The following is a 27,975-nucleotide window of genomic DNA, read 5'->3' as shown; positions in this document are numbered from 1 at the left end:
GTACAGCTCCCAGTAATCCTAGAAGCAGAAATCCCTCTCAGGTAATTAAAAGAAATGAAAAATCCCTGTTAAGTAAAGTAAAGTTATATAAGAGACTGAAAGAGCATGAGCAAATGCCTTAAGTACTACTCCTCTGTAAGGAGCAAGAGCAAGGCTGTAATATTCCTGCAGCTCAGAGGTCCCTCGTGCCTCAACAAAGTCAATTCAGACACTTCAGCGTTCAAAGCGAGCAGCTTAATCTCAAGCATGGGCTTGCAGCAGGGTGACAACAGGTCTCCCACCGCCACTCCAGGGAGTTCCACCAACCATACAAACAGAGACCAGCTCAAGCTTCCAACCCCTTTCCCCAACCTGAAATAAATGCGCTCAGTAATCACCATTAGAATTTATTTTTAACTGTGCAGTTTTTAAAATTCTACAGTAATGATGAAGTCATAAGCTACTACGTTCTTTAAGTGTGGAAACAGTTTTCAAAAAAGACCATGCGCTACAAGTGAGGAACAGCCCATTGACTCTTCAGCTGGAATATACAGACATTTTCAATAAATACTGATCACTTTAACACTTAATGGAATGACATGTTCAGATTTCTACAGAGTTCACTATGGAAACAGCATGGTAAGTTACATAAAAGCTTCAACTTTAAGGATCCTTGCCTTTTTGTTAAACTAATTACTTTGTTAGAAAAGAGAAATGCAAGAACATTTGAAATGGAGTGTCACCTGGACAACTTTTTCCCTCCCTGTTGTTGGTAAGCTCCTGTTATCAAGATTATTCCATCAGAGCCAGCAGTTAAGTTAAAATATATATATATAAAAGAATCCCCCACACCACTTTTGGTTGTTACAGGCAAATATCTTCATGAATTTGAAATGGATTTTCAAGAACTGCATCTTGACATTTATTGCTTTTACTTGTAAACCTGAAATCCAGTTTATTCCTTTGAAGGGTGTCAGAAGTACAGAGTCAGTGAGATGCATGTTTTACTTATACCTTTGCATTCTGGTTCAGAAGAAAGAAAAAGATAACCCACGCTCAAGAACACACATACACCTCCATCTACAAAACAGCCTATACAGACTAAAGCAGAACAAGGTAAGTCCTAAAGTAGCAGTATTCAAAAACATCAATAGGGTAGAAATCTAGATCATCCAACATATCTGAAAACTTTTTATTTCTCCCATGCTTGGCCACAGTACACTAGTATGCAGGAAGTTTGACTCCCGCAGAGAGGAGCGGTTCCTCTATATCAAGATTTTAAAGAGACCAAAGGTGCTTTTTACTGGAACTGACAGAGGCACAGTGCCAGCTATATTCTTCATGCTTAGATCTATTTAGACTGTTTCCCGACTGCTTAAAGGAGGAATGTGAGGCGAGGACAGGAACCCATATTTGTTACAAGTATTGCACAGTTTTACTGCTTGCCAGTTAAGCTATCAAACGTGGTCTCAATACAGACCACTTGAGTGAGGGATGTGGAGGATGCAAGAGATACCTACTTTTGATACATTCCAGCTCACCTTGAATGATGCCAGCCTGAGGGTGCTACCCAGCATAAACTGCTAAACTGCCACCTTGTAGAGCTGAGATGAAACGTGTGTTACTTTTAATAGACAAATTTGCTACAAGACAGTTTAAGAGATTGCATTCCAAAGGTTTCCATCTCTTCCTCCTCTACCCCCCAGAAGAAGAGACAAGCAAACACGTTTAAGTTAGTATGTATTTGTGTAAACACCAGAACATTTTGCTATACAATAGAAAAAGTTGCTGCTCTTATGTTCTCAGAGGAGCCCTGAAGATGCTTGGAATACCTGTATCCTGCAACTATTAATCTGTACCACGTGCATTTCCTGTTTTGTACACAAACTGAAAGCAAGCTTGAACAATAGTAAATAGCAACTACACTCCTGCAACAGGTAAAAATGCTGTGTTGCAGCTGCTTACTCCTTCACTTTAGATATGTAGTCAGCCAGTTTGTTGATACTATCCTCTTGCTGTTCTAGAGCATCCAGTATGATGCCCATTGGGGTCTTCTTCAAGCCTATTCCTTCCATTTTGTTCTCCAGCTTGTTCTTTATGTTTCGGAGTCTCAGAGAAGCATGGACAAACATCACTGCATGACAGAAACACACTTATTAATTGTTAATGCCCAAAGAATGCATAGTTTTTGCAGCATTCATCTTAAGATACACTCTAATGCCATGACATCACTGGAAGAAGTCTTAATGACTGCCTAAGTAACCACAGGTACCCATTTAATAATAACGTTAAAGAGGGCTTGTGCTGTTTTGTGCCCCCTTCCCCACAGTTTTGTTTTGGGATCATTTAAATAGATAGTAAAGGCAACCACCAGTTCAGACTCTGCAGACTTATCTGTCTACAGGTCTTACAAGTCTACAGACTTACAAGTCACATGGCCCTAGCCTCCCAGAGGAGAGGAAAAATACTTACGGAGGAGAGGAAGTGTGATCCCAAACATGAACACCATGACATCTCCCAGATAGGAAATCAGGAAGTAGCTAGACAGCATGATGACCACTACAAATGTGGTTGGGTACTGCTTCTTCAGTCTGCGGAGTATATCCTTGTTGTGTGATACCCACACAAACCCCATGAACACCAGCACCACCACAGTACCGCCAATAAGCATATTCAGGGGACTCAGAAATCTGGAGAGAAGAGGGGAGAGAAAAAAAAAGTGCACCCCATTTGAGAGCCTTCATGATTTGTGTCCATATAGCAAACATCTAGCTCACTGGTAACTCATTACTAGGAAGGTAAGGCATTAAAAACTCAGTTGTTGCTGTCAAGACCTTTATCAACCTCAGATTTTTAGGCAGAAGCTAAATAAAGCAGCAAGTACAACTGAACAAGCCTTAGCAGTGAATTCAGGTAATCATTGTCTTTACATTCTCTTCCTGAGCATAGCTTGGGATAATGAGAATTCCTGCAGCACCTCATCAACAGAAGTACTTATCACTAGGACCCTTACCTGTACTTTCAGTCGATATCAGACCCAGAGTTAGAAAATCCCAAGAGCAGATGGAGGTAACTAGTTGCTTAAGGGATTGCTCTTTTCCCTACGCACGACCAAAACCAGGCTCAGTCTAGGCCTTCAGATGAACTAGCTTTTCTTATTATCTTGTCTAGGTTTGCAAAATGGGTAAGGTAGGAAAACCTTGAGTAAAGCAAGTTATTTCACTATTTCTTATTTAACTTTTCTATTGGTTTACACCCAAATATAATAATTTTATGTACCTGCAGAAGGAGCTTACCACCATCAGCACAACAGATGGAAGCCCAGGCTCAAGGAAGCATGCCTTGAGAGTCAGAAGGAACCGGAGTATGGGATAAAGGTCTTGTAGGAAGAAGAGCCAGGCCTGGCAAGAGTCACTGCTGAGGTTTGTGTTCTATTACTGTTATCAGAGTTACCAAGCAAACCAAGCCATCAAGTGGATCAGCTTTGGACTATAAACAGTAAGTCCCTTTTTTGGACCAGGGCAAGAACATCACCTGCTCAAAACCACCTTCCAAAGTATTTAGAGCTTGTTTAGAGTCAGACTTTCAGCAATAAAATTTGCTTGGTTTGTTTCTGTACATGCACAAAGTCCAGGCTCTCTTATATTTCACTTGTATAGCAATAAGTTATGTCACTTCATGTACATTCTGATTTACTTGCTTGTACGTGCACTGATCTAATTACAGCAGCTGAGGGCTCTGAGCTGTTACAACCAACAGCAGCATAACTGCCATGATAAAGCCAGAGGTAGTCAAGATTTCTTCTCGTAGGCTTTGCAGTCAGTCTTACTGTTCCAAAGCTAACAGGCACAATGACTCACCACTCCACCCCACTGCTGAGGAGGATGCTATGGTTTGTGGTCTGTGCTTCACATCCGGCACAGGCAGAAGAAATTTGTTGCTGGACTGGTATGCCAACACTCTACCTGTAGTGCCAGAGAGTATTTTCCTAGAGCAGGAAGAACCCCCAAGAATTACTTCAGAGCAGACACTGGCTCTTGACTCTTTCAAGTCAGTTGTGCCAACAAGAGATGGGACAACTGGATGAAAAGAGATTAAAATTCAGACCAGTTCCCCACCTGCTTCTGCTACTCATGCTGAAAAGCCAACAGGGCTTTTTGGAAGTGGTGATAGGGCAGACTTGCTTGTTGCATCTGAGTCACTCCCTGTAGCCAGCCAGAATATATTTAGCTCTGAATTGTCAATCTAAAGTTTCCAGGCTGGAAAATGTGAACAGCATTGCTCTGGAAGGAAATCAGTTTAATTTGTGCTCCTTTGCAGCAGGAGAAGGGTGACTGGACTGCACTAGTGACTGGCTTGCATAGGAACTACTGAACACAGGAGATTCTTAAAAGTAGAAGTTACCTCCACATCACACCTATCTTACAGCAGAAATGACCAAACTTACTCAGACAACTCAGAGCAACCAATTTTTTGTCACCACAAATCTATGGACACGACACTCCTGCAAGTAACAAAGGGCTAGGCAGAGCTTTGCTCTACATTTTTCATGTGTCTAATAAATACTCTCAAAGCTTTATCTTCCCTACCCTTCCCTCTACTTTCATTACAACCTCAGAAACTGGTACAGAAGAGCAGTGCCTCCATATTTATGAGGAAAAGACCAAAGACTTCTCTGCTCTATAACACTTTCTGGTATTACACAGGTTCTGTGTAACTGACTAGCTGTAAGGGATATGAAGGGGCGGGGGGGGGGGGGGGGGGGGGGGGGGGGAGGAGCAGAAAAGCATTCAAAAGATCCCACTTCCCTGGGGAAAGTTATTTGAATTACATGTTTTCTGAAGTGGGCTGCATTCCAACGCGTACAAGGAAACAGTGAACATAAGTATCACATGAAGTCACTCAAAGCCACATGAAAACAGATGGGGATAGCAGTTGCTACTAAAAACTGGTATTCAAATTATCAGCCATGTGTCCACAGACTTCAGTACTCTTGATTACAGTACTGGATAGGGTGTCATATGCCAAGCTCCCCTTTATTGCTTGACTCGCCCACAGCACTATCTAAAGACTCTCTGAGAAATCTGTACATAGAAGCTTCTTTTCCAGCCAAGCCATTTTTCAGGAAGGCAGACCTCCATTATCCAGTTTTGCTCAGATCTGTTGGCACACTGCTCTCGCTAACACAATAGCTAAAGACTAAAAAGGAAAAAACACAGACATGTTATTTTAGAACACTAGTGTTTGGGAAAAAAAAAAAAAAAAAAGGGCTGTATGACAGCCCTAGAAGTTACGTTATAGTTGGAACCACTAACATTGATATTGATCTTATTTACATAAAGATCAGAACACAGTATGCCAAATTCATGCTCAGGCTGGAAATCTTTCAAAGCTGCGGAGACAAGGTAAGTGACCAGCCATTAAGTATGTTACAAGATACCTTCTAAATATAATTCCCTTTATATGAGGGATTTATGAGACTTCTCAAATACCTAAAAATGTAATGCACAGAACTATTAGCATGGCAGCAGTGAGGTAACTTGAGTTTACACTGCTCAGATGACTTAGGGGAAGAAAAACTCTTTTGGGGTTGGAGAAGAAAACCACTGACTTTCGCAACCCTGAAAGGAGTCAGTACAGCAGGACTACATAGCACTTTGGGAGTGCTAGTCACCCAGAGCACCTTAACCAGATTATGTCCTTCATTGCTGTCTGTGATGAACAAGGTATAACCCTGGTAGGATGCTGCGACCTTCACTACAGCTGGGACAAACTGGCAAGAAAAAGCTGTCACCTCGATTCAGTTCCAGCAGTGTTGTAGGCTGACATGCAATCACACTCCTACCACCCTTCAGACACCACGTTTCCTTCAACATCTGCTTTGATACAAAGTAAAGAGATGGGAAAAATAAAGAACATTAAACATCCTGCCTTGCTGCAGGACACAGGCATTGTCCTGTGCCACATGTCCCCACTGGACACTATCTGTGGAAGTAGTATCAGAATACAGCTGAGATGCCAGCAGCTGGGGGTGCAGTTGTGTGGGAAGTAGTACTGGCAGCTACCTCTGGGCAGAAAAAGCAGAATATGGGGTTTTATATATATATATATATATATATATATATTTACCAGATTAACATTTCTTTGGTATAAAAATGACATTTCTTTTTCATGCATCACAAGAAAGGAAAGCCCAAAGAGCTCTGCTTCCAGTGACTTACTACATCACCTCTTCTTGTCAGGTTATTTCCTATCTGCAGTTGTGCGCAGCCTTATAGCAGAAGTGAGCGGTTACTGAGAGAATATACAGCTAAAGCGTAAGGGAAAAAAAAAGGGCAAGATGCATCCTTTGTGTGAGACAAGAAGCTTCTAGCAGCATGAGCCCAGAAATAGGATAGCCACATAAAAAGCAAAAGCAAGCTAGCTTCATCCTTAAGTCATCTCCATTTTAGATGACTGTCTCAGAGTGATTATTCAGCAGTTGCTGTCACATCTGTTTCTTCTGCACGTGACCAGGCAAGCCTGAACAAAGGCACTAAGCATCAGACTTGCAGTCATTGAGAACATTTTTTTACTTGAAGCAGCTCAGTTAGGCCATTACATACAATAAGCATGAAAATTCCCTTTTAGAAGACCTTTTGCTCCATCATGTTCCAAGTGGTGGGCAGGTTAGAACTTTTAAATGCTTCCTTCCTCATTTGTATTGATTTAAATAAGTTCAAAGTTCTGAGTCTCCTCTTCCCATACTTCCAGCTTCACTGAGTTTATACAGATGTAGCTAGAAGCAGCACTTAAAAACTATATATGGCATGTCGTCCCAGGTGACAGCCCTCAGCATCCACAGATTTAATGATGCTTCTTTACTTACTATTGCTCACTTACATTGCTTTGAGAACAGGAAACAGATTCATTTCTTCAGAATTGCCAGACCTTTATGAAGCTATGTATTAACATTATGATGCAACATATGTTTTAAAGCAATGTGTTTTGCATGCTCGTGCTTAATCTTTCATTAGGCATTAGAGAAACTAAGCATTTTGCTGCTCTGAAGTCTTCATGTTGGCAAGGCAATCACTGCAAGCACGTCAGCTAGGGTAGTGATCGGGGGGCGGGGGGAGAAAGAAAACTCAAAACAACCACACACATTGATTGCTGGGGTTGTGCAGATGGGCAGTTGGTGTTTTAAATAAGAAGTGATAAAGGAAAGAGACATCAAAGCTCAAGCTGCAGGGAAGACATTATGCCCAAAGAGGCTGAAGACTCTCCTAGACGTGGCACTCTGAAATCCAGTACAGCTTATAATACTGTTAGATTTAGAAACCAATTTTTAGCAAGCACATGGCAACAAAGGCCTAGAAGAAATTAGTTCAGTTTAAGTAGTTAAGTTTGAACTGCAAGACAGAGAAGCCTTGTTGGAGTAGGTGAAAATACAGACAAATTCCACTTATTAAACAAACATGATTGTTTGAGGGGAGTTGCAAGCTGTTGTGGGAGGCACTGATTTTAATAATAAATATCTGTACAGCACTCAACGGCAGGACCTTGGCTCAGAGTAAGAACAGGCAGTCCAGTTCCTATACAACTGGGAGAAAGGGCACAATTTCATTTAGTGAAGATCTTCGTTTTCATCAGCAGTCTACTGCAACACACTGGGGGGGAGGCAGCAGGGCTGGGCAAGCACACTAGTCCAGATTAATTCTTAAAGGAATTTGCAGAGCAGGGAGAAGGAATTTGCAGAGCAGGGAGGGTGGAAGATACAAGGCTGCTACCACCTGCCTGCATTAGAAGAGCAGCACTAACTCAGTAGTTTTAGTTTCTTGTTCACTGATTTATTATCTTCTATCTAGTCCCATAGGCTGAAAGTAAAACCTACTTTATTGCAAAGCAGAGATCATTTACATGTAACAGTAGCTATCAGAGAAGGCAAATGGAAGAAGAAAGGCGAGGAAATGATGATGTAGAGACCATTACAATTCCACTACGTTCACAGTAATATTATTCCAGTACCTTGTAGTGAGATGGTAAAAGACTGGAGAGGTCAACCTTGTTGAACAAGAGCCAGTAAACTGAAGCCATGGCAATAAGCACTGTACTTCCTGTATCAAGAAAGCTCTAGGCTACAATTTCCATGTCAGCCCAGCACCACCACAGCTACCAGGTATTACAGTAGCTGAAAATACATCTCTGCATTACAAGTCTGTCTATATAATTAGATGGTTTAACAACAGGTAGAGTTGGTCATGGGCTAAGTTTAGTTTTGATCACAGGAAGACCACTACATTAGCAGTTTCAATAATCCTGCCCTTAGGCCTGTATACAGCCCTGGAGTTCCTAAAAAGCCATGATTCATCACTTATCACTCAGGCATTCCTGCCCATGGCAGAATGGAGCATAAGACAACAACTTAGTCATCAATTTAAATTTATCAGGAGAACTTTCTATAACTTTCTCATAAAACCACAGTCTGGCCAGGCAAAAAAATCTTTTTAATGAAAGAAATTGATAGTTTTTCCTCTATTGAAGTGTTCTCCTGTTTCCTTTAGAGTTCTTCTCCTGTCCTCTTTTACTTCAGTGTTAGAAGAATCAGATTCATCATATACCAAAGGCTTTAAGACATGCAATAAAAGAATATTTGAGAGCAAGATCCCACTCTAGATGTGCCTCATTCATAAGTTTTCAACTCACAGGGTTACCAGTTAGTGTTAAGATATTAGAATTGCAGTTCTGATAGTAATCTTCATCTCCTGTGGCCCTCCTTCTCCACCTCCCACCCCAGCAAAATACTGGGAAATAAGTGGGATATATACCAGCCTTGATCTGAAGAAAAAAAGATCAGCGTTCAAAAGACATAATTTAGGAGACTTAGTAAAAGGTGCTACCATCCCAGCTTTCCAGCCAGAGATATCAAAACTGTTGACATTTTCTTCCCCACCTTTTCGGGGAGAAGCGCTGTCCCACTGCTCTCCAGGGCCACTAAGATCTACCTACTCATTGATAGCTAGCTACAGCATCCCACTGCTAAACAAGGACAGATGAACACAGAAGTTTAGACCAAGGTGGTAATCTCATTTTACCAGTCTAGTAGTCTATTTAGCTGACTGCAACCTATCCCGACCTAAATTAAGAAAGCCTATGCCGCTATGCCAAACCTCTAACCATCATATACATCAGGAAGAAAAAGCAGGGTTCTCAGCCTATACTTTCACAGAGCACAGGCCAAAGATCTCTGCAACACTGAGAATCTTCACCAACTTAGATGCTGGGTCAACAGGTTTAGAAGCCCTAACAATGCAGACTGCTTAATAAAAAAAAAAATAAATATATATATATATTTAAGGGAAGAATTTTAAATCTCTGCATCATACAAGATAAGATGCGCTTCAGCCCAAACCACTCTGGCCTGGTGGCTGGGCAATTCTCCAATTTAAGCATTTGCGCATTGTTTGTTGTGAAGGTGGAGTATTCCAGTTTCCACATTAAAAGCTTAACCGCTAGCCTCTGCTGCGTGTCTTGCTTAAGAGCTTTCTGACCAAAGACCCTAAAGCAAAACTTGAAGAAGAGTCACACAGGCACTGATTCAAAACATGATTATAAGGTTATTTCCTAATTCTCTTCAGGAAAGCTGAGCCTGACAGAACATCATCCCAGCAGATGGTATTGCCTCGAAGGTCTCAATCCTGCCCACCAAGATGAAATGAATGGGTGCCTTATTTATTTTATATTAAAGGTTTTCAACATGCTGTAGCTCAGAAAAAAAAAAAAAGGCTTGCTCTGTCCCCTGGCCATAAGCTTAGAACTGTAATACAGAGCCAAATTAATCTTTTTTTTCTTTTTTTTTTTTTTAATTAAAAGTGAAGCTTATCTCAGCTTGAGCACTCACACTGGCCAGACTGCGCAGGAAGCACACATCACCGCACAGGATGCCGCTCGGTTTTTCAGAGCGGTGACACCTGCCACACAGCCCCGCGACAAGCTGGGTGCCTGCAGCCCCCTCCCCTGGGCCAGGGGGCTTGCCATGGGGGGGCACGGGGGAGTCCTCAGGTGGCTCAGACCCCCAACAAACGAATCCTAAACCCTACCCCGAACCTAACAAGCCCCCCCTTCCACAAGGGAGGTGTAACTAGGCCTTTTTTAAGCGGCACCCGGTGAATCGGAGGTCTGAGAAGAGGCAGAGGAAGGCATCACCCCCAGCACCCCACCCGAGGCGCAGCACCACCCGCCCGAGCCTCGCCGCCCCCCGGGCCCTCCCCGGCCAGTAGCGGCGAGGCCCACGCACTGACCCCACGATGGAGACGACAGCGGCCGCCACCATCAGGTAGTTGGTCTGGTAGTAGAGCAGGTTGCTGACCACCCGGTTGTTCCATTTCGAGATGTCCTTGAAGTCGGGCCGGGCGAAGCGGTCCGAGCCGGGGAAAAAATCGTCCCAGGCCCTCAGCGGCGCCACCTGCACCTCCATGGCTGCCGCCGCCCCGCCGCCGCGCAGGCCCAGCAGCTCCGCGGCACCGCCCCGGGGCGGCTCCCGGCCCCGGCCCCGCCGCCAGCACGGCCCCGCCGCCAGCCCGTCACAGGCCTGGCAGGGGGGCGCGGCGCGGCTGCCCGCGGGCGGTGCGCAGCCCTTATTTCCTCCCTGTTCCCTCAGCGAAGGATGCCGGCCGTGTAATACCGCATGGCGGACGCGGCTTGCGTCAGCTGTGAGACGGGCAGTCGGGGTGCGAGCGCGGCGGGGCCCGCGGAGCGGCTGCCCCGGCCGAGGGGGCGCTGGGGGTGCCGAGCCATGGCGGGGAGGCCCTGCCCGAGGGGCAGCCCCCGGCCCGGGGGGCGGCCGGTGCCAGCAGCCCCGGCGGCGGGGCGAGCTCCCGCAGCCCAGGCGAGGGCAGCTGCTCTCGGTGCTTTGTTCCCCACGGCTCCGGTACACGCTGTCCACGCGTGCACGGCACGAGGTCCCAGCCTCACCGGACCGCCGTGGCGGGCAACAAAGCCCTTCTCAAAATGGAGGCCAGCAGCAAGCCACGCATCACCGCAACAGCAGAGGTTGGCAGCTGCTTCTCACAGCTCAAGTGGGAAAGATTTGGATTCCTATAGTTTAGGAGCCTGACGCACAGCCTTTGCAGCCCTGCTCCTCTGCCTCCCGCCCTGCGCTTAGACACCATTCCTCTCATCAGCTCTAGAGCAGAGGCTCCGGCAGGTAGAGGCTGGCCTGTGTGTGCTCTCAGGGCGGCCTGTGAGGCTGGGCTCTGCCCAGGGCACGCTGAGAACACAAAAAACAACCGAAAACACAGCTCAGGCGGAGAAGGCAGTGTGCTGGTGGGCAGCGCGCAGCCTGAGGCTTGCCCCCCCCTCCACGTTTGGCCTCTAGCCTTCCCTTTACATGTGCTTAACAAAAACTCAAGAGCCTGTGGAAAATATAAAACAAAAAATTAATACACTAAATAGGAGAAAGCACAATTTGTCCTTTGCTTCATAACCCTTATAAACATGTTACCATACATTTTCAGTGCCTAGTAAGTTTCACATAAAACAACCTAGATCAATAAAACAGTTTGTGCTTGCAGGAGTAATTACATATCGGACTTTAATCAGCTGTTGAGTTAATGCAGTTCCTATATACCAATTTACAGAAAAGTAAGACCTCTGTAGGTATCAGTATTCTCTTTATACTCATTTTAACCATAAAAAAAAAAGGCCCACCCTTATAATTATTCGGTTTAAGGAGTTAATGCCCCAGCCCGCCGCGATGGCCACAGCCTGTGCCCCTGAGGCTCCCGGGAAGCATCAGGGAAGTGGGCACAGGGAGAACCTGCGGCCGGGCGCTCCAGGCCGAGGGAGGGAGGTGGCCAGGTCCCCTCCGCGGGCTGGGGCTGCCCCTTGGGGCTCCATGAAGGCTTTCTGGCCCAGGCGAGGCCGCGGCCATCGGGGCTCAGGGGGAGCGGTGGGGTCCGAGAGGGGTGGTAGTGTCGCCTCCCTGTTGCCATGGTGATGAGCGCCCCTGGCGGACGCTCTATCCCGCCTTCCCCAACTCTATAGGCCTGCAACAGTGGCGGCGCTCTGGGAAAGCACCGCCCATAGAGGCGCTGCGGGGCATCGTGGGAAGCAGAGGGAAATATGGCGGATGGTGAGGAACCGTAAGTGCCCTGTATGTGTGTGCTCGGCCGTCCCTTCCCTTGCTTCCCGGGGACGGGTGGGCCCCGGGGTTCCTTCTCCCTCCTCCCCGGTCTCTGTAGCGCGATACTGACCCTTCTTTTATTCTCTCTCTTTTAGGGAGAAGAAAAGAAGGAGGCTAGAGGAGCTGCTGGCGGATGGGTTAGTGCGGGGCTGCGGGCGAGCGGGCTCCTGGCCCGGGGCAGGGGCAGGCAGCGCTTGCTGAGGGGCGGCTGGTAGGTCAGGGCGAGCCGCAGCCCCGCAGAAAAGGTGTGGGCTGGGAGGAGGCTGCGGGTTAGCTCAGGGCTGCGGGGCCCGCTGGCAGGGGCGACCGTGCATGGCCGGCCCGGGGCCTGGCAGGCGGAGAGGGGCGAGGGTGGCGCAGGCCAGGGCCCGGGCGGGGACCGGGAGCCGGAGGAAAGGTGTTAGGTCGGTCAGTGTGAGGAGGGGGCACGCGAAAGGGTGCTTGATCAGCAAGGACTGGGGAAGAGGAATCTCCTGGGGAGAGGACCAAGGGGCTCACCCGGAGCGGGGATGGGAGTTGCGGGCTTGGAGCTTCGCATGAGTAAAGGCTGGTGTGCTGAAGAGCTTTGTGACAGGAGTGGAAAAAGCTGCATTGCCGGTCAGGGACCTGGGGAGGGCCTTTAGGCTAGAAGCAGGTGACTAAATTTTGGCTGAAAATTAAAAATTCAGGCTACAGAACTGTTGCCTCTGCTTATTAAAAACCCTAAATTCTACACATCTGTCTTAATGGCCTTGAAAACTAATGCTTGGAAATCTTTAACCTCATCTGCTTCCATCCCTTAATTACTCCCATCTGCTTGTGTCCCTCTTCCGAAAGATCGCAAATCAGACCTGCCTGCACGAGCGGTGGACTCGCAGGCAGTGCATGTGTGTGTCGGGGTGAGGGTCACAAAAGTCCTTGGGCATGTTGGATGGGGAGGGTGCATGCGAAGTCCCTCAAAAGCATGAAGCTTTGGACATGGGGAGGTGGCAGGGAAAAGTCTGGGCCTAAAGCAACATAAGGACTGTGCTGCTCGGATATTTTAAACAAAATTTAAAACTAATTTGATGGAATAAATAAGAATTTTGTTAAACTCTCATAATACCGATACCTGGTAATGCTGTAGCAACGCAAAAATAAATACTTTAAAAAAACCTGTATCTGAAGTTAAACAGAAAATCTTAGGTTGAGTTATTGATTTTTTTTCAGATCTCCACAATGTCCAACCCAGTAGAAACCAAAACGTAGTATAATGTCAAAAGTGAAACTAGATGTTACATTTTATCACATATAAAGAAAAATACATATCTAAACAGAAAAGGATTACTGCTGCTTAGTGGCTGTTTATATGGACTATATAAAAGGGTTTAAAAAGTTGTTCTTAATGTCACCAAGCATAGTTTCTGTACATACTTCCAGAAAAGTTAAAATTCCTAGTGTTATCCATGAAGTAATCATTGGGATGTATGTTGACCTATTTTATTTGCTTAAGTTAGTGCTTAATGCACATCCTGAAAACTGGTATATAACAGATGAGCCCAGGGTTCAGCAGAGGGAGTGTTGTATTTCTTCATGCTGTTTCCCAAAATAATGTGTTTTCAAATTACTGTGAAAACTGGGGGAGGTACAAAAGTGCAAGTCAAAGGTCAAAAGACTTATGAATTCAAATAAATCTTGTAGATTTTACTTAACTGCTAATACAGTAACTTACCTAAAGTCAACACTTAACCAGGAATGAGTTCAAGCTGCAGCCAAAATATAGGCAAATTATGATGTGTTTATTCCTGTAGTTCAGTGTTTTCCTTGTTACTGAAAATCTTTTGCAAAATTAATTGCCTGCAAGTTAAAGTTACTACAGATGTACTGTGTTGTCCATCTTCTGAATTATGTGAGGATAAAAGCATTTGCTGTCTAGGCGTTTTCACTACATTTTCCTTTTATTTTGAGATGAATCACCAGGTAGTAATAATAAAATCTGAACATTACCCAATGGTTATTGATACAGGCGTTCTTCATATTACATCATAGGAGGAAGCTAATAATGCTTCTTATTAATGATGACACAACCTTTCATACACAGGAGTGGCAGAGCTCTTTCATAACAAGCTTAGTTTTGTATTAATGTAGAGCACAATCGTTCATAATATATATTGAGCGGAGCTCCTATTTAAAAAGGGGAAGTGCGCTCAGTTGCAGAAGGGCTTTTTCTGTGTAGCTGATGAGCTTACATTAGAAAATTACTTGAAAGCTGATTTTGAACTATTCCAGTAAGTCTCTTAACAGGTTAAATTTATAGTTATGTACTACTAAAAGTGACCTGCAAAAGCAGAAAAAGGGTAGTGGAGTCTTTGATATAAAATTCTGTCTTGAAAATTTAAAAGAGATAATTGCAAACATTGTTTTCTCCAAGTGAGACTGCTACCACTGACAAGCTCAGGAGGGGACTGAAAAATGGGGATGTTCTACATTGTATTACTTCCAGTTGAGGGTGAAGAGCATTCAGGATTTGTATTTTTTTTTACTCTTGTTTAAATAAATTACTATGAAGATTCAGAGGACAATGTTGGGGCATGTTACTGTTACTTATTCAGTGCCTTGCAACTGCAGTTGCATACTGATAATTCTGAATACAATTTATGAACTTAAAAAGTTTGCCAAAAAAAGGATACAATACTTGACTGATGAAAAAACCATCACCCTCAAAATCTAAAGGGATAACCTCTGTCTTGAAATAGGAGGGAAATAAAAGCAAAAAGGCTAGACCCTTTTTTAACTTCAGGTCAACTTTTACTAGTAACAGAGCTAAATCAGTGGGATTTATTGAAATGCCTGGGGTTTTCCCCTTCTATGCATATTTGTATTATTGCTTTCTAGTTCCACAAATAAAACCCACTCATGCAAATGTTCATGCATGTAACTTAAATGCATAAAGAATATGCCAATGCATTTGTATGAATGGTCAATAATTTAGGTATATTTAAGATATATAAGGAAAAAAAAAACATTTTGGAGGTGTGCCTTTTTTTCTATGATTTTGCAGCTGAATTTACTGTGTTCTGTGCAGAATGGCTGTTGATGGTGGGTGTGGGGACACTGGAGACTGGGAAGGTCGCTGGAACCATGTAAGGAAGTTCCTCGAGCGATCTGGACCATTCACACATCCTGATTTCGAGCCAGGCACTCAAGTGAGAAATGCTTACTTTAAATAAAAAATCTGTAGCGTGTGTTGCAAACTAATGTAAACAGTTTCATGAATTGACCACCAGCAGTGTATGAATACTAAAACTGCATGAAAAGCTTTTATTTTAATCAATTGAATATTGTGATTCTAGAAGGGCATACTGTATTCTTATTTATAAACTTGTATTTCTACACTGTCAACTACAAGTTTGCTGTCATCGTATATATGAATATACAACAACATATGAATTATGCTGCCTTTTGAGTTCCACATGAAAAATAGCAGCATTTGTCTCTCTGTTTTTAAATAATGAGATAGAGTAAGGAATTTCTTGTACTTAAAGAAGGGATTGAGGTTAATATGAGTACTAGGAGAATTGGGAAAGATGTTTAGTAGGGAAAAGCAAAATTTAGACTCCATTAATTATTCTGCTTTCCTTTTTTGGTACATTTTGTTTCAGACCTTACAGTTGAATTCTGTACAAACAGTTTACTGTTACCTTTTTAATGTACTGTTCTGTTATTTACTAGTTTGAGGCTGGGGTCTAGTAAAACAGTTCACAGAAAGCAGTTAATATAGTTAAAAATCTGGGTTCTTTTTGGCCAGCAATGTTGTCTGCCTGTTTAGATTTATTTTTTATTATGTATCGGTAAAATATTTGGAGGAAGAAAACATTAACTCCTTAAACCGAATAATTATAAGGGTGGGCCTTTTTTTTTTATGGTTAAAATGAGTTTAAAGAGAATACTGATACCTACAGAGATCTTACTTTTCTGTAAATTGGTATATAGGAACTGCATTAACTCAACAGCTGGTTAAAGTCCGATATGTAATTACTCCTGCAAGCACAAACTGTTTTATTGATCTAGGTTGTTTTATGTGAAACTTACTAGGCACTGAAAATGTATGGTAACATATTTATAAGGGTTATGAAGCAAAGGACAAATTGTGCTTTCTCCTATTTAGTGTATTAATTTTTTGTTTTATATTTTCCACAGGCTCTTGAGTTTTTGTTAAGCACATGTAAAGTACTAGTTATTGGAGCAGGAGGATTAGGATGCGAACTCCTGAAAAACCTGGTAATTACTCAGTTTTCACCCTTGATTCCTAGAGTCGTCTTCTTTTCCTTGAGGAAATTATCTTTTTTACTTTGCTAATTTGGCATTTTTGATTGTATATAGCTACTAAATTTCTAAGTTCTCCTGAAAATGTATAAAATACATGACGATACAGACAATATACTTGAAGAATACACTTTGTTAATAAGCTTGACAGGTGGTAGTCTAATACCTTATGTATTATTTATTTATTTAGCTATCTCAAAGTTTGTCATGAGGGATGACATGGTGCTGTTTATAAAGTGCAATCAAAAATTCACTTGCAGCGTATGGTCTAATGTTAGTAATTTCCCCTGATTACCAGATCTAGGGAAATGAGGGAAACCATGAACAAGTCATGCTCATAATGATACAAGGAAGTATTGTTTGGAATACAGTGGCTAAAATGTATCTTTTCAGATGCAAAGCAATACTTTAAACTGCCCTAAGTAGCTAGTGCAAAGTTCAGTATTAAGAATCAAAGCTGAATTTAATTTCAGTTTATGTTACATCTTTGGATTAATTTGAAATGAGGTTAGAATTGCTGGAATTGTTTTTGTTCTTTCATAGTGAAATTAGTAGAGCCAGACTTACGGTTGTCTATGGTGACTTCAATGTCTGTTTGGCCTTCACAAGTAGTGGCTCTTAGATTTTCTGGTTACTCAAAATCAGTAAATTGGAGCTTGTTTGCAGAGTCTGAACACTCAAGAGTTGGATCTGTATTCCTGAGTTCAACCTGTATAATGGCAGCTTTACTGAGTCAGGCCAGTTCACGCTGTTCTGTATTGAAATGGCTAAGGAGGAATAGGCAATAGTGTAAGAACAGGGAAGGAATATTACAGTACTTCTCTGGTGTACAGATTACCAGAAGGTATTCTGTAGTTTTCTTGTAGCTTATAATGGATTCTCTCAAGTATGTGTTCTGAAAAGCAATTTTAAAGTGTTTAAAATGCATGGGATCGTTTGCTATCAGACCTTTACCCAATAAATGTGTATGAATGTAATTATCCTATTAATGTGGTTTTTATCCTCACAGATGCTCGTATTTATCACAATGTATCACTGTTGCCATCCTATTTGGGTTTGGTAGCTTAGACTAATACATTACTTTTCCATGCTTCTTTTTAATAAGAAGAATTTCTGTCCTTAGGGATTCCCTGGAAAATGTGTGGATTAATATAATAACTTATTATGAAATAACATTTTCTTTCTTTTATACCAACGCTTACGCATAAGTGTTATTTTACTATAGAATTTATGTAGTGCTGTTTCAGTATTTCCACAGATTACCTCCAAGCTTGAGATGCTTGATAAATCAGTAGCCCCATTTAAAGCCACGCATTCCAGATCTTAGGAACTTAGTTCCAGCACTTGTGTATACTCTTGTTCTGGTTGCTGGTTTGTTACTGCAGTGCTTAAGCAGGATTTTACTTGAAGAGACTATGACAGCTCCAAGGCAATTTTCTTTATTTGGGAATTTAGTGCTGGTGAATTTAACCTCAGCCCAGAGCTACTGTTTTATGGGTTTATTGGGACATAACAAATTCAGTCTGTTGATAGCTCCTTGAGAAGGAGGATTTGTATGGAATAAGGGGCTTCATAAGTCTGCTGTGTGTGCTCAGTTCCCATCCCTTAAAAAAAGTTTTAAGTTATCATGATTTATTTTTATCATTTTCAGAAAGGTAAGTTCATAAGTAAATCTAGATTCTCTTCACATGGATTCATGTCTTTGGGACAACAAATATAAATTTGATAAAGACTTCAATCTGTATGTTCATGATGTCCCAGGCTTGCTCTTCTCTTTAGCAGGCTCTCCCAGTCAGCTGTGATAATATTGAGCAAAAGCTGAACATCTATCAATGAAACAAAACGTTTGTTCAGCACCAGGGGTATCCAAGATGACATACAGAAATTCTTCCTGCTTTTCTTAGAGAAATTCATTCATATTGTGGGATACTTTAGTCCTGTTGTTCATTTGTTTAATCAGTTTCCCGATACAGCATTTTTAGTACTTGCTATGAATGGGATGGCTCTGTTTATTCAGAAAATGTAAAATGAAAAGTTTGAAAGTCTTTACATATATATATATATGTGTCAAGATTCAGTCTTAAAAGAAAAAAACTTGGGGTACAGGACTCAAATTTGTTTGGAGTCACTTCAGAACATTGTAACACATTTCCTTTTTCTAATCTCAGTGTTTTACAACATTTATTTCCCTTTAAACACAATTCACATTGGTTTTTTGTGTGTGACAGATGCTATTACTTTTATCAGATCAGACCCACAGTACAGTTTTAAAACAATTCTCCTTTAAAGTTATTTGCCAAATGTAGCGATCTCCTGCATACAGAGATCAGGTGGAACTCCTGCAAGAGGTTTAGCATGTTCTTAGATAGTGAGGTGACTTTTTGTGTTTGCATTCTGTTCCAGCATTGAATATGGTGAAGAATGCTGGCTTATTTTGAACTGTGATTTGAGGGTGAATAGACCAGACTCATTTAGGCCAACTATGAAAAATGGTGAATGTTCAAATACTTAATTTTGTAGAGGAATTAAACTTCTGTTTTTCTATTCCTGGCAAGCAAAGAAGTGCTTATGGTATTTATTCAAATTCTGCATTTTTTTCCTCCCAATGAATGCTTTCGATTTATTCCAGTTGTGAGGGAGTATTGAAAGTTCCCCTAATGGGTCAGTCTACTGTTGGCTTCCCTGTGTTATGCTTAGGTAGGCTAAAGCAATATTGCATTCAGTAGAACATTTTCTTTGACTGTTGAAATACTAGTGTTTCCATCTGTTAGCAGCCCAGCAAAGACCATTCTTTTAACAAAGAATGCCAATATACTTGTCTGCACAGGGAATGAAAAGCAAATACCTTTGTTCCTCCAAAGGCTGCTTTTTTGGCATGTGGAATGAGTTCTGGAGCACTGTAAGGATTTAATTTCCTATTAAATGAAGTTGGCTATCTCTTTTCACAGGCATTGTCTGGCTTTAGACAGATCCATGTTATTGACATGGATACTATAGATGTTTCTAATCTTAACCGACAGTTTCTGTTTCGGTAAGTGGTATTTTCACAATTCGGCTTTCACTTTTTTTTTTTTTTTATATGTGCCTAAAAAAATATGTGAATATGATCATTGTTTTGGTTGAACAAGTTGTCGCTAAAGGTGACTGAACTTTCAGATCACAGCAGTACTCATAATTAACTAAATGTTGCCTGTGGTTCCCTCTGGTTTTGAGATCTGTGCTGTCATAGTTTGAGCATGAAGAAAATTAACATATATTCCATAGCATTCAAATACAGCTAATGACTATGGAAAATGTGGCACCAAAGAATAATGGACACAGATTGAGATATCAATTTTTCTGATACCCTTTTCTCCCAAGCAAAATGATAACTTGTTGGATTTTTTAATTATTCTTTTTGGCGCTGGTAACTGTAGTTACAAGGACATATTTAGATAACTCTGGGGCTCTCGTATCTGATGCTTCACAGGGATGCCTTAATACTATCCATATCAATAAATTGTCCTACGATAACAATTAGTCACTTAATTCAGTATTGCAATGCATAGAGTCTGGAAAGATTCAATCTACTAAAATAATGCCTTTCAAATTACTTCGGTTTTTTCCCAGACCAAAGGATGTGGGGCGACCAAAAGCAGAAGTTGCAGCAGAATTCCTGAACAGCCGCATTCCCAACTGTGCTGTTGTAGCGTATCCTTTTATAGAGAAGTAGTAGCCCTGAAGGCTTCCAAAAACCTACAAAACTCTGTAGGTGGTAAGACTATCTAAAGTATTTTGCTGCCATCCTATGTTTTTCGTGCAATAAAGAACAGATTCATTCAGCTGGTGATTAAGAATTCTTTCTTAGTGACATTAACATACAGGAAATATGCACGGGGAAAGAAGATTAAGCTTTAAGAAAGTTTTTTGTACGTTTCCACTGAGTCTTTTTATTCAAACGCAATATTCAAATTTTCACTTATATGTTAGAATTACAGATGTATTCACCAGAGTGTTTTGAGTATGTACTGGTAGGAGACGTTAGTTTATAAACATAGGACAACACTTAGTGATGGAGGACTTTGTGAGACCATATATTTGAGTGCCTAAATAGTTTGCCTGCTGAGCCTTCTTACGTGTATGACTATTAATTATGTCCCTTATTTGTTTGGTCAGATGCTACAGCTATGGGAATTTCAAATCCTTCAATCACTTAGTTTTTTCAAAAAGTGTCACATAAAATTATAGTAATAAATTAGATAATGTTTTGGCTTTTATGTTTGCAAATAGAAGACAGTAAACTTAACTACTTTATAAATATCTTCCTTTACTGGGCTTACACTCAGATATTTTAAAAGGATTCAAGACATGGATGAAAGCTTCTATCGACGTAAGTGGTATTTTTTTGCCTGCCAAATGCCCACTGGTGCTTTAGGGGAACCTTGCAGTTGTTGCTCCTCACTGCTTTTCCTGGTAGTGAGATTGCTAATTTAGTCTTCTACAGCGTACTGGAAATAGAAGTAACAAATAGACAAAATTGAAATGCGTCTGTCATATAGGTAATCTAGGGGAGATAGTTAGACTAGTCAGCTCCTCTGGACTGTTATGGACAGAATACTTTGTCTTAAGAAGTATGCATTAGTATAGACTTCAAATACTGTTTTTTTCCCCCCTCTAGAGTTTCATATTATTGTTTGTGGGCTGGACTCTATAATTGCAAGAAGATGGATAAATGGCATGCTGGTAAAGTCTTTGGTCTCTTTAAAACCTGGTTATTCCTTGAGTATAGATAACTAAAATTGAACAGATTTGTGCAGAATGCGTCATTAAAATGAAATCAGGGCTGTTTAAACTCACAGCTTTCTGTGTCTATTTCTGTTTTCTTTCCTCTTTTTGTGAACAGGATAAAATGCATGCTCTCTTACCGGCCTTTTTCTTGAGGAGTGTTAGCCAACATTTGTGCAGTGCCCTGCAGGGGTAATTTCAAAGTGAGATTACGTTGTTTGTGGCCTTGTGCAGTCAGCTTTTGAAAATACAAGAAGGGAAGTTCCACAGCCTGTCTGGATGCTCCCATTGTGAATGTTTTTTCTCATTATCCAAAACAGTACTTACCCTGCTGCAACTTGTAAATGACATCTTTTGGAATCCCGCTGCTACAAAGTAGCAGAAAGCTGGTCCTTGAACTAGGTGGTTTTATCACTGCAAAGTTGTTTATAAAATAATGATCTTGAGTATTTACCAGTATTTAAAAACAAAAAAACCCAAAACAACAAGCCAAGGATCAAACCCCCAAATTGCCAAACCAACCAACCATTTGTTCTGGTGTACTATGAGGAAATAATAGCATTTATCACAGGGGAAGGGGAGGAGGAGTTGGAGGATGAAGGTGGTAGATGAAGTCCTGTGCGCTGACACATTAGTGGTTTATACACTATGTGCCTTTCAAATAAACTGTATATTAAGCATTTACTCTTGTGTACCATTAAGAATAAAAAACCTTAGGATTGTTTATTCTTCCTGCAACTTGTTGAAAAAAAGAATATTTCATAAAACAGAAACCAACACACCCTCCCCCCCTTTATTTGTTAGATGTCATTTTTACATTACGAAGATGGTGTACTGGATCCAAGCTCCATCATACCTTTAATAGATGGAGGGACTGAAGGTTTTAAAGGAAACGTTCGTGTGATTATTCCTGGTATGACAGCATGTGTTGAATGCACACTTGAGCTTTATCCACCACAGGTAATTGCAACCAGTAATATTTCATGGGTTTTTTTACTCCTCTGATTTGCTTGTTTCTTTTCCTAGTACTATATATAATGTATTACATGCTTTCTCCTGGTTTTCTTCCCCTGCCTGCACCAGGTCAATTTTCCCATGTGTACTATTGCATCTATGCCCAGACTACCAGAGCATTGTATTGAGTATGTCAGGATATTGCAGTGGCCAAAGGAGCAACCTTTTGGAGGTAATTAGTATATTGCACTGGTGCTAAATGGACATTTCTCCTTTTAATTCATTTGTTTTGAGTTAGGTATGCACAGCTACTTTTAACAAAACAATCCTACTTTTTAACATATGTGGCTCTTTGTTGTGTTGATTCTAAGCCTCCTTTAAGCTGATGATGGATTTTTCTCTTCAGCTCACTCTTCAGTTCCATATTTGTTAGTGTGTTTTGCTCCCTCATACCTCACAGTGTCTTTCCTGACTTAAAATGTAACCTGTAACAGCTCTATAAATCTGTGAAGTTAAGGTAGTTTGTATATAGAATGTGTTAAAATTTACAATGTTTGTAGAATTTATATTTTGATTATTTAAACAGTCACATTTTAATAGCTTAATGGGGTATTCATTTTAACCAAAGTTAAAGCAAAGGATTTTTTTTTTTTTTAGACAAAAAGAACGCTACATTTCTGAAGAATTCTTATAGCTGTAACTTACCTGTAAATTCTTAACTTTGTTGTAGAAGGTGTTGCGCTGGATGGAGATGATCCTGAACATATACAGTGGATTTACCAGAAGTCTTTAGAGAGAGCATCGCAATTTAATATTAAAGGTGTTACATACAGACTCACCCAAGGTAAGGGTATGGCATTTCACTGAGTTTGTGGCATTTGTAATTAGGCTGGATTGGCATTCTTTGTATTTGTTATGACTAAGCTAGCAGCTCTGCTGAGGAAGAAATAGTTCTTTCCTCCCTTAACACCTTAAAACAGAAACAAGCAGCTTGCTTCCTGTGCCAGCACAAATATTTTGATGATGAATCAGAAGTTTAGGCATTCATGATGAATCAGAGGAACTTATCTGGGACAAAACTGAACATTCTTTTTGCCGTTTTATTTTTAACCTGGAGCAGCTCCACAATTTGTATTACACTGTGACCACTTTTTCTGGGTCAAAGAGCAGGAACAAAAGAACATGATTGCCTCTTTTAGCAACAGCAGCACTTTATGCCAGTTCAGGCTGGTTAAGGCTGTAGCATCTGTTCTTCACTTCTGTGTATGCCTCTTCAAATGCAAGTGCAGAAAGCTGCCACTCAAACACTAAGTAAATAAAAAAGAAGTGGAGAATCTCATACAGAATATCCAGAATTTGTGTAACTTCTCTTTTTGACTTGCAGTACTGATAATGCTTTTGAAATGCTGACGTGAAATGCCTCACTTGGACCTCAGTGTGTGCCTTTCTGTCAAAAAAGGGTGAACTGATTCTTTCTGTATCTTCATTAGATTTCATCTAGTGTATTGCAGATAGTCTTTTTTCTTTGCAGCAGTTCATACTAGCTTCTTTAGTAGGTTTTTGGGTTTTTTTGGTTAAGGTAAATGTGAACTCCAATTCCAAAATATAATTATGTACATGCAAATGGCTGCACAGTTTTCAGCATTAGAAGATGGCTTCATTATAAAGTACATAGGCAGAAGGCAAAGATAAAAGTTCTGTGCATGTTTTCTCAGGTATGGAGGGATACAAGCCAATAGTAAGAAGCCAGAGGAACTTCAGACTACTTAATGAACTTGCTGTCTTTTTGGCAGGCCTGAAAAGAGAGTGAACCTCCTTGTTCCCAATATACATACTTCTATGTGTAGGAAATCTTCCTGTATATCATTGTATGTGCTATGCTGTTTTAACTGGATGGGCTCATAAGAAGAGTTGGATGAAGTTCCCAGTACAGTTTGGCAAGCCTGTTCTTGTAGACCAAACCCAACCATCTTTCCTTTATGAATTTCTCCAGTTGAACAGGAGGAATAGAACTGAGTTTTAAATTAATACTCAGTGCTAAATACAGAATACATGTTTTTAGAATTTGTTCACTAGTTCTCTTCATGTGATACCTTCTTTTTCTTAACGTGCTTGATCCATTTTTAAAATAAAGTGCCGAAGTACTTGAGCAGCACGAACAGCAGGCCATTTATCTTATTGTTACAGAAATTCCTGGAAAGTTTAAAGTACCTTTTGGTACACCCTTCTGTAATTATTCTGGCTAAAAGTTGTGTCTCAGTATAGTTTCTTGGAAAAGACTAAGTTGTGTCATTTGTTTTTGCAGGGGTGGTTAAACGCATTATTCCAGCAGTAGCTTCTACAAATGCAGTAATTGCAGGTACGCTGAAAGAATTTATCTCACTTCTGCTTTATGGACTTTAGAGTTTTGTAAGGCAACAGTCATTTTTAAAGGGGTCTGACTGATTCTTACAGTGTCATTTCTGTTTTCCATAGAGAAACTGGATGCGACTCTATAAATTTTAAGCTTAGGTATGACTGTGGGAGGGAGTAGAAGAGACTGAGGAAAAAAAATAGTTGGAAAACACAGTATATAAGCTTAATGTAGTCTCAGATTTGTGTGGAATCTATGGTGTTAATGCATAGAACTGCCAGCTCCCTTCAGATCTTTCTTTTTCTCTTTAAAAATTGTTATACTTGATTTTTTTTTTCTTTTGTCACTTCTTTGGTACAACTCTGTGCAATAATGTCTGTATGTTCTGAGGTAGAGCTAGAAAGTGAAGAAATTTTTTTTTTTCTCATTCCAGCTGTTTGTGCCACTGAAGTTTTTAAAATAGCCACAAGGTATTTCATTTCTTATTAATAACATACATGATTTGTGACATAATTGCATGTATTAACACTAACATATTTGTCATTACAGTGCTTACATTCCTCTTAACAACTATTTGGTGTTCAATGATGTGGATGGATTATACACATACACATTTGAAGCTGAAAGAAAGGTTAGTGCCATTAAAGGCGTGCAGGGTTGTTTCCTTGATTTTTCTTGAATTTACGGAGTTTGTGTGTATTTTTGAAACCCAGTATTGAATCTCTGAGCCCCTAGCCCTGAATAATAATATTTCTGAAGTTTTAAAAGCAGAAACTATGATTTTACTAGTCTGCTACTTCTCTGGAATATTGTTTTTAGCATGTAAGAGTTTTGGGGGTGTGTGTGGGGGTTTTTTTAGCTTCTGTAGTTCTGGAGTCTAATAGAGATGACAGTGTCAGACTGTCCACGTAGAGTAGCAGGACCATTAATCTCCAGATCAACAGATGCTGTATTTTATGTCCTAGTAGTGAAACCTTTTCTTCTACCCGTTGGTTTACCAAAAATTATTGCATAGTATATGTAATAGCATATTTTTTTAAGTTTTGCTTCTTTAGCCAAGTTTTCTTAGTATTTGGAAGAGTAGCTTCTGGTATAGGGAGGTCCTTCAGACAGCTGCTTCTGTGGTGTCTGCTGGTGCCACATTGGTATCTCAACTGTTTTGCTATGCTACCCACAGAGGAAAACAGTACTTTTTTAAAAGTGAGTCGTGAAGATTTCCCCTGTAATATGGGAAATGTTTTTTACAAAATAAGGGACTCATAACCTCTTTTTGAAAGATACACTTATGACAAAATTGATTTGAAAGTTTGTAGTATTAAATTTTGTTAGATTAAATCTGTAGTTCATAAACACTTTGCTGCTTTGAACAGTGACAGACTTCACGAAGAGTTGGGTTTTGTAATTAATATTTGCAACAGTATTGATATTTCTAGAGCTAAAACTTTTAAAAAAGCAAACACAAATAGTTTTGAGACTTTATTAGCAGCATTTTAAGATTCACATTTAACATAACATGTATTCATGTGCTACTTTGTTGTAGGAGAACTGTCCAGCCTGCAGCCAACTTCCCCAAAACATAGAGATTTCCCCATCAGCTAAACTGCAGGAGATCTTGGATTACTTGACAAATAACGCTTCATTGTAAGTGTGCAGCTATTCTGACTGACTTGATAATTTTTGATAGTTCAGTATTTAAAATAGGTAATCTCCAAATGTATTTTTACCTGATTCTCTGGTTGTTGTTTTGTTTGTTTGTTTTTTTTAAATATAGGCAAATGAAATCTCCTGCAATTACAGCAACTATGTATGGGGGAAATAAAACACTTTATTTACAGGTAATCTGAACATACATAATTGTCTTTAATAATCTTAATTTATTTAAATTTACTTTCCTGAATTTGAAAGGAAATGCTGTGGCCTTTTTTTTTTTTCTTTTCTTTTTTTTTTTTTTCAGACAGTAGCTTCAATTGAAGAACGAACAAGGCCAAATCTTTCCAAGACACTAAAAGGTACCACACAGTTGTCACATGTAGATTTTCAAGATACTGTTCTAAACAGAAAGCCAGTTTCATCCCTCTGTATTGCATATTTAGCTTTATTTTGGACTATGTAGTAGAATGTGCTTCATTGTCCTTTTATGTGCAATACACCTTTGTCAGGTGTGTCAGGGATGAGTTTTGAATTGCTTAAATGTGAAGTGTTGGCAGATGCAGAGAAAGGCATTGCAACAAGCAAGGTGGTAACTGATGTAGATTAAACATACTTGTTCTATGTATTTCTTGACAAGGTCTGTTAGTTTCCTGGTTGAATTAGATGAGTATTAGATTACCTAGTGAGCTGTTTGCAGCTTTATTTCATTGTATTTATGGTTTGTGGCTTTTTTTTTTATTTATATAAAAAAGACAAACCACGTCGTTTTGCTGTACTTAAACTTTTATTTCTGTTTCAGAATTGGGGCTTGTGGATGGACAAGAACTTGCAGTTGCTGATGTTACTACACCACAAACTATGTTATTCAAGCTGCATTTCACCACTTAAATTTATTCATAAGTAAACCGCACATACAGCGAGAGAAATCTCTACCCACTTCATAAAACAAACGTCCTCTGTGGGTGTTAAATAGCCTGAAATGTTCACGTTAGTACTAGCATTGTTGAAGGTTAGGTAATCCAAATGAATCACCATATCTCAGATTTGTATGTAGAAGCCAATATTTGGTGGATTATATTTGTATAAATGCTTATCAATGTACAGAACTCTGATGTATAGGAGTACACTTTTCCCCCCCAGTTTTTGTTGTCAAAATGTTAATGCTAATATACTTGCAGACACATGGAAGCTCCAAGGTGGCCATAAGTCTTGTTTTCAACATGTGTGCACATATTTTTACGCAAAGAGCAGACTCTTTAAAAAAGGAACCACAGTGATCTGGTTTGCAATTGCAGCACTCCTGTACACTTGCTGAGTCACCTTTAAAAACAAGAGGGCTGTAGATTAAAATGAGCGTTTTCCTGTTATTTGGTAGTGATTGGGTTAATTTTATGAAAGGTGTTAAATATGGAAGAGATTACTTTGTTTACAAGGAAACACAAAAGGACAAAACGTTCAACTGTACATGAAAACACGGACACGTCTACTCCCTGTCCACGAGCAGCTGCTGTGCGCAGCATTGCAGGATTATGTTCAAGGATCATTGGTGCTGTTAAGGTATTTATTAATAAAAAGTCATAAAGGCACCTTCGTTTGTGGCTTGTCAGTCGGCATTCTGAGTGTTTATAACCTCGATTAAAAAATGTAGGGCATCGTTTGGTTGCTTTAGTCAGAGGCCTTTCTGTATGCCAAGCTGGATAGCTCGCTGGCAGTCAAGGTTTTACTTGAGGGGTGTCAATTGTGTGTAAACCTCGTGTCTTTTAAATTACCAAGTGCAATTAAAGTTCCCATCTTCCAGCCTTGCGCTGGAACTCCGCAGCGAAGGGGG

At 40.6% G+C, this 27,975-nt stretch overlaps 2 protein-coding genes across 5 annotated transcripts; one reads left to right on the top strand and one right to left on the bottom strand.

Moving 5' to 3' along the window:
• Window positions 1-370: 370 nt before the first annotated feature.
• ARL6IP5 (ARF like GTPase 6 interacting protein 5) lies at window positions 371-10,488 on the bottom strand. Its single transcript, XM_080385329.1, has 3 exons — window positions 10,260-10,488; window positions 2,452-2,669; window positions 371-2,113 (listed from the first exon to the last, which is right to left on the bottom strand). Exons 1-3 carry the CDS (start codon window positions 10,433-10,435, stop codon window positions 1,941-1,943), a joined length of 567 nt encoding a protein of 188 aa, XP_080241455.1. The 5' UTR covers window positions 10,436-10,488; the 3' UTR covers window positions 371-1,940.
• A 1,549-nt stretch (window positions 10,489-12,037) lies between these two features.
• UBA3 (ubiquitin like modifier activating enzyme 3) lies at window positions 12,038-27,733 on the top strand. 4 transcript variants are annotated; one of them, XM_080383087.1, is made up of 18 exons: window positions 12,038-12,101; window positions 12,238-12,279; window positions 15,186-15,306; window positions 16,301-16,381; window positions 19,375-19,457; window positions 20,036-20,116; window positions 20,752-20,795; window positions 21,084-21,148; window positions 21,995-22,150; window positions 22,274-22,376; window positions 22,875-22,988; window positions 24,450-24,503; window positions 24,931-24,967; window positions 25,047-25,128; window positions 26,038-26,138; window positions 26,269-26,332; window positions 26,452-26,506; window positions 26,947-27,733. In XM_080383087.1, exons 1-18 carry the CDS (start codon window positions 12,082-12,084, stop codon window positions 27,033-27,035), a joined length of 1,392 nt encoding a protein of 463 aa, XP_080239213.1. In that variant the 5' UTR covers window positions 12,038-12,081; the 3' UTR covers window positions 27,036-27,733. The 4 variants fall into 4 exon arrangements, with proteins under 4 accessions (XP_080239213.1, XP_080239214.1, XP_080239215.1 ...); XM_080383089.1 differs by having other exon boundaries at window positions 12,053-12,112; XM_080383088.1 differs by lacking the exon at window positions 12,238-12,279 and having other exon boundaries at window positions 12,047-12,101.
• The last annotated feature ends 242 nt before the right edge of the window (window positions 27,734-27,975 follow it).

The sequence above is a fragment of the Falco punctatus genome (genome assembly GCF_963210335.1).
Source record: "Falco punctatus genome assembly, chromosome: 4".
In the NCBI taxonomy this organism is placed as follows: Eukaryota; Metazoa; Chordata; class Aves; order Falconiformes; family Falconidae; genus Falco; species Falco punctatus.
This window is presented reverse-complemented; position numbering and strand designations above follow the sequence as displayed.